This window comes from Eschscholzia californica, unplaced genomic scaffold (assembly GCF_041429995.1).
Source record: "Eschscholzia californica isolate CP2 unplaced genomic scaffold, dmEscCali1.0.p SCAF_3, whole genome shotgun sequence".
NCBI classification, from domain to species: domain Eukaryota; kingdom Viridiplantae; phylum Streptophyta; class Magnoliopsida; order Ranunculales; family Papaveraceae; genus Eschscholzia; species Eschscholzia californica.
In genome coordinates, this window is record NW_028238420.1 from 26,395,728 (window position 1) to 26,402,924 (window position 7,197).

The following is a 7,197-nucleotide window of genomic DNA, read 5'->3' on the forward strand; positions in this document are numbered from 1 at the left end:
ATATCCAAGAACCTCTATTGACTACTCCCACTTGAACCATGATCTCATCATTCAGTTCGTCAATAGATTCTAAGACCCTATACTCTAAGTATTATTCGGGCACAACTCCTTGCGCTTAGAACAAGAAACGATAATCCTATCTAAAGGTATACTATTCTACGCAATCACATATATCCATACATACAAAAATATGACAATCATAATAAATAAAGTATGTATCCTAGATTCGTTTCTAGGTTTTGCTATCGCATAGCTATTCGTGGGAATTTGTGACATCTCTATGTCTAATGTTTCTAAAGTTTCGTATTCTCAATACTCAAACTAGAACATTACGTTTCTTCCTTAATTGTTTCCAAAACCAAAATAAGGAAAAACTCCGTTCGGGTACTCCTCTAACCCGGGTCTAAGTCGGAAAAATTATGCTCGGAACCGGGAGAAAAGTCTGAAAAACTCCCTTTCAGATCGTGGCCCAAAAGGCCCTTGAGTCTCACTCAAAAAGATGTGAGTCAACCCTGGTCAAAGCCCCTTGACTGGTCTCTGGTCAACTCTTGACTCAGCCTGGTCAAGGTCCGGTCCTAGAGACAGCACCTTCCTGCCGTGCTATGTCTCTCGGGCAGACGCGTCCTAGCCCAGCTAGACGCTTCTGTCCTAGGACAGACCATAGACATCTCGGGTGAGATGTCTAGGATGCGTCCTGGTCGCGTCCCAGACGCGTCCAGACCATCCGGACGCTGCACGAGAGCTGTTGGAACTACCAGACGCGTCCCCGACGTGTCTGGTCTCGGGACAGCACACGTGCCATCTCGAATTTTTGGTCCGGGATGCACCCGTGCACCACAGTCGCGTCCCAGACGCTTCTGTGCACAGACGGCTAGGCCATCCCATATGGGATGCCTTCTGGATGCTCCGGTTGCATCCGAGTTGCGTCCGGAAGCTTCCAGTCGCATCCGAGATGCTTCTGGTTGCTCCAGACGCATCCTGGATGCATCCGGACGCTCGTCCAGTGTCTCGGTCCTAGACCGAGACTCTAAATAGGTTCCCTCGAGCGCGTCCCAGACGCGTCAGGGATATCCGAGACGCTCCTGTCTCGGAATCCTATTCCGTCTCGGACTGGGATGTCCCAGACGCGTCCCACGCGTTGGGACGTCCGAGACCCGAGAGTCTCGGACTCCTAGTCCGTGTTGGACTGGGATTCCCAGACGTGTCCTAGACGCTCTGGGATGTCCGGGACCCGAGAGTCTCGGACTCCTAGTTCAGCTCGGACTAGGATTCCCGGTCCTTCACGGACTGGGATTTCCAGTCCGTGTCCCTATCTGTCTCAGACTGTCTGTCCGAGACGTGCTGGTCCGGCCCGGACGCGTCCTGGACGCGTCCTGGCCGGTCCGGCCAGTAGGGTTTCCAAATTTTTTTGAAAATCCTGCCGTTCCAACTTCTTTTTCTTTTCTTTCTTTCTGTTCCAGCTGCTGTTAGGTACTGTTTTTTATCAATTCATCAACCAATCTTCATGGTTTTGATGATTATTATCAAAATTCTAAAACCCTAACACTTGTTTATGAAAACTCTTTTCAAAAAACTATGTTTCTAGTGTTTCTAGGTTATGAATCTCATCCAAAACCCTAATTTGATCTCATCAAACTTATGTTTAAATCTCTATTCAAACATTAAAACACTAATATCTAGTTGTTCAAGTATGAATCTAATTCACCTAGTCAAAGATAGTTCATGCAAACGGCTCGTGATGCCACTGATGGGGAATAACCTAGTGTATCTCATACACCTAATTGTCTATTAGTGTTGGTAGCGGAATCTCAAACATCATATGTTTAACACTAATTCCAGGATCTATACATGAACATACCAATGAACTAGATTGGAAAGATGATTACCTCTTAATCGTTTTCCCACGAACTAAATTCCGATCAGTATTCGGAAGATAAGAGCTCCAAGTGTAGCTCCTCTACTTGAGACACCGAATAATGACTTGAACTCCCTCCTTTCAGTCAGCTAGGACCTTCTTGAAGGTTGAGATGAAGAACTCCTTCTTCTTGACTAGATACTTGAGAAAACTCCTTTTCTCTCTTTCTCTGAGATGTATATTCTGAAACTCTTTCAGACACACATAATTCTATCTCTGAATTGCCCCTCTCTTTAGGTTGTATAATTAGGTATATATAGAATTCCCTAGAAGAGGTATTAGACTAAACCTAGGATTCCATAAACCTAATTATTAGGCAACACCCAAAATACCCTCCATTGGGTCACTTAAGTGTGGCCGGCCAACATAGCCCTTTATGGGCTTCCTTGGCCATGTTGGCCGGCCCACTTAGGGCCTAGCCGGCCATCACATGGCCGGCCCTATTGCCTTGGCCGGCCATCACATGGTCGGCTTCCCTAAAGCCATTCTGGGCCTCCCTTTTGGGCCCGGACATGTTTATCTCTTTCGGATTTCTCCGAATCTTTCAGGACTTACCAATAACGGATCCAATCCACTTATTTGCCTTCATCCATCTAGTCAATTCTCTCCGTTCAAATCATTATTCTGTTGTGTAACCCTTGTAGGATCCGGTCTATGTTAGCCGCGAATCAACTCTTGATTCGACGATCGTAGTTGGCTTCTAGCTAAGCATTACGACCCCTAATTGGACCGGACTAATGATCTTCCGAATAAGGTCATTAAGATCCTAATAGCCAAATTGCACGCATTGCATCCTTGGTCGAAGGACACTCCTTCGGAAGGATACCATTCCTTCAGACTTTAGGCACCATATCCTTCAGTTACTAATCTGTCTCTTTTTCTCTATAATCTTCTCTTTCAATCTCTGTCATTTTTATTTAGTTATCTTCCTTCTGTTGTATCTCTTATTTTTCCTCCATTCCCAGCTGCGATTTATGGCTGCTGAGTGGTGGTGGTGGTGGAAGGAGGCAACCTCTGATAATAGACGACATTAACAACACCCTAATACCCACAAAACATCAACTGCCCTGAATCGACCTTGAAATCGTCTAAGGCAGTAATAGCCGAACCAGAACCGCTGTCTTTGACACTGGCACAAACTCGCTGGAATCAATTCAAGCACTGGGAAGGAAGCCTAATCGAGCTCATGGGGAAGATTTGTTTGTGTATTCTTAATTCATTAGGTTTTTGGATTTAGGTTTTCTGATGATTGAATAAGAAAGAAGATGTGGTGGCGGGGCCGGAAATTGTGGTGGTCGGAATTTGAAGGGTTGAGAGGAGGAGAAAATGAAGATTAGGGGGCAAGAGACAAGCTGATAAATTTTTGGAGCATAAATAAAATGTCTCCTAAGGCAATCTCGATTGACTAAGTCTTTATGCTCCGGAGGCTCTTCTTTATTCCCCAGAGCCGCGATAAAAGCCAGCTACAGACGATTTACGGCTAAGGACATGTTATACTACCAGTCAGGGGCGGAGCTATTGGTGGGCTAACCCGGGCTGCAGCCCGGGTGAACCCACCGTTATTTAGAAAGAAGCCTACAACATAATCACGAATGCCCGGGTTAGTTCACTATAATTTAGAAGGGAGCCTACAACATAATCACTAAAATCTTCTAGCCCAGATGGTTAAGTGCCCTCCAACCACATGTGGTGGTCATGTGTTCGAACTTTGTGGGAAGCTTTCTTTAATTTTTTTTCTCGTTTTCTAACCAAAATACTCAAAACAAGGGTGCGTTTGGTTTTGAAATCCCGTTTCTATAAAATCATCTTCTTAGCTAATTCTTCTCCTATAAATCAAACCTACAAAAGTGTTATTATAGTAAAATTGTATTATATTAAAATAGAGATCGTTAAAAGCTTGATACATATGTGTTTTACTTCTTTTCTTGTATCAAAATTAAAAAAAAATCTTTGTATTGAGGGGGTAAGCTCGAAAAAAAAAATCTTTGGTTTACATAATGTGAAGGATTAGAAATACTCACTTAGTATTGAGGGGTAAGCTCAAAAAATAAAACTAAAACTTTTATTACAATTTTCAGCCCGGCCATACTACAATTCCTGGCTCCCCCTCTGCTGCCAGTGACACGGAAGAGAAGTAAAAATATAATTCAAAATTAAATTAGAATAAAAGAATCTATAGGCAAACAAAAGCTTACCACAGTAATTACTCCACGAAATGGATGTTATAAAACATTTAAGACTTGGAACCATACTTTGCGGTCCCTAACAAGGACTAGCATGTCCCTCAACAAAAAAAAAAAAAAAAAAACAAGGACTAGCATGTGTGTGCCCATACAGCTCTATTCATTCTAGTATTATTTGAGTTCAGTGGACAGGAGGAGAAAGGGAGGGGAATGCCCAAATAATGATTGATATCTTAAGATAAGGACAAGTACATTAGGTCATAAAGAAGTGCAATTATTGAAGCAAGTATCTGAGATGGTTAGACAGTGGGTTGTAGCTCCAGTAACCCTAAATCTAGGTTTATGATCATAGGAAGTTAAAGGCCCCATTTTTGTGGCCGGCCATGTGCTGAAAGGTGACGTTGCGGACCCTAATTGGTCAGACCGTGAAGACAGATAAATGGTCTGATCAATTGGGGCCGGTCACGTCACCTTTCGACCTGCGGGCGGCCCCAAAACTCCGACCGTTTAGCGATCCTCTTAGCTTTGAAGTTCGAATAAAATACATAGACGAACAACTAATAAAATTAGCTTCTAATGAGATTACTAAAGGTACAATAATAATAACAGCCTTGGTTAATTATCAAAATAACTATACAAGCTTTTAATGTAGTAACTTTAAGTTAGAAATTTTCGTCCATAAATCATCATTTCCTCATGAAAGTTTTATTTCCACGTTTAACTTTCAGAGTCTAAAAGAAATGTGTTGATAGTTAAATTGGGTTATAACAAATGATAAGACTAACAACCTTCATTTCCTATCAAACTTTTCTATATTCATCCCTAATAAACTATAGCTCGGATGGTTATGTAGTGGTAGTTTCCCACATCTTTATATCTAGTGTTCCATAAAACAAAAAGCTAGGACACAAATAAATTAGGTTATTTAAAGAAATTATTATAATGAAAGTAGAATAATAGGGTAATAGCATTCATTGAACTTTTTTATACTCATTCTCAAAAGGAATAATGAAATCATTTATTTATGCATATCTCCTTTGATTTTCTTTCCTACATAAGATTCAATCTCTGTCTTTTCTCTCTCTCTCTCTCTCTCTCCCACTTTTAATCTACTTTGAGAAGAGAGTTGTTAGAGAAGAGAAGAGGAGCAATCAATGAAGAAGAGCATTAGATGGTGCATATCATGTATTCTTCCATGTGGATCTTTAGACCTAATTAGGGTTGTACATTCAAATGGCCGGGTAGAAGAATTCGACAAGAAAATTCGAGCTAGAGACTTAATGAAGACATACCCAAAACATGTAGTTAGAAGATCTCCATTGCCATCTGATGAAGGAATTCTTTCAAAAATCATAATCATGCTACCGAACGAAGAACTCCAACGTGGTAAAATCTATTTTCTGTTGCCTGTTTCGTCGTTACCAACCAAATCCCGACCCATATCCATGTCAAGGATCAAGAAGAACAAGGATGAACAAGATAGTGATGGGAGTAGTAGTGGTGGTAGTGCTTCATTAGGCATGACAAAGCTTCTTATTTCTGATCAGTACTTAACAGAGATGTCATCAGAGAAAGTATCAACTCAAAAGGATCCAAGGCGAGGTCAAATTCGCATTTGGAGGCCTCATTTGACAAGCATCTCTGAGACACCAATTGATCTTTAGAATTGTATTTTGTTTACAAAGTTTATTAATCCACCTTCATTTTAAATTATGAAAACGAAATGGGTTAAATCTATTTGTTTTTGTGTATGCATAAAATGCTGTTCTTGGCAGTGGCGGATCTAGAAATTTCTTTTGTGGTGACACTTTTGATTATAAATAGAAGACTTAAATTGTTCAAAAATGTCTATATAACGTTCAAGCGAGTGGCTTATGTAACTTAGAGCATCTCTAATGGAACACTCAAACTCTAACACTTAGAGTGTCACGTAGGATTTTTAGAGATTTTGTTAAAAAACATCCTCCAATGGAACACTTTATAATGATGTGGGAGCATTTATTATAGAGACACTCAAGAGAGACACTCTAAAACTAGAGTGTTTCTTTGAGACTCTCTAAGTGTCACTTTAAAATTTAAACCAACAGAAACTTTTTCTTTTCAACTATTTTTTCCCTATTCAATTTAAGAGCGACATGTGTATTATGTAGAGAGATTTTAGAGATCTCCATTGAAGATCAAAAAAATTTAGAGTGCCTCTATATTGAGACCTACGTAAAAGAGTCTTTATTTGACACTTGACAACTAAACTCTAGAGTTTTTGTTAGAGTGTCCCATTGAAGATGCTCTAATATCTGCACTCTCAACCAACTCGACTACTGCTCATTCATGAGTCGCATTGACTACATCTCAATAAAAATATTTAGTTTTATATACATTCGAATAATATAAAAATAATGTGTAAATTTTGTTTTAAAATAATGAGGGCCAAAAATAATTAGTTTTTCATGTCTTGAAAAATGATCACCACATTGTCGGCCTTTACGCTCTGCGTTGTTGGGCTTTTGGCCCCTTTTGTTATTGATTTAACTTATACGGTTATGGTGCTCAAAGAAGGTAAGAAAAGAGAGGGTTGCCTAAGTTTTTGAAAAACAACAAAAAAATATTATATATATATATATATATATATATATATATATATATTAAAAAATGAAAAAAGAAAGACATAATAATAATAATACGGAGACAAATAGCTCGTACACAGTTACTGAAAAACTGCAAATTTACAAGGAGAAAAAAAGACTAAACATGAATTGATTTGAAACTAAATGGTCAAAAGGGAGAACACAAAACCGAAACATTAAGTAAACAATAGCTAGGGGCACAAACAGATGTAATCTAAATAGAAATGAATAAGAGCAGATGGTGGGATTTTAATTCCTACACTCTAGCACAGTAAGCTCACGCTCAGACCGTCACAGCAAGATTCGGTCGTTTGGCAATACGTGTTCATACTTCTTATAAGCAACAGTGATCTCTATTTGAAATAACTAGGTTTCCGCCGCGTCCTACGGACGCGACAGATCCCTCTTAGCTAACGCCGTAACATTCTCAAATTCTTCCTAAAAATTAAAAACTTCGATAAATAGAGAAGAGAGA

The 7,197-nt window shown here is 39.8% G+C and overlaps 1 protein-coding gene across 1 annotated transcript; it reads left to right on the forward strand.

Annotated features, from left to right (window-relative positions):
• Window positions 1–5,073: 5,073 nt before the first annotated feature.
• Window positions 5,074–5,943, forward strand: LOC147549236 (uncharacterized). The gene has a single exon (XM_086672355.1). The coding sequence runs from the start codon at window positions 5,253–5,255 to the stop codon at window positions 5,760–5,762; it is 510 nt and encodes a 169-aa protein (XP_086528481.1). The 5' UTR covers window positions 5,074–5,252; the 3' UTR covers window positions 5,763–5,943.
• Window positions 5,944–7,197: the final 1,254 nt, after the last annotated feature.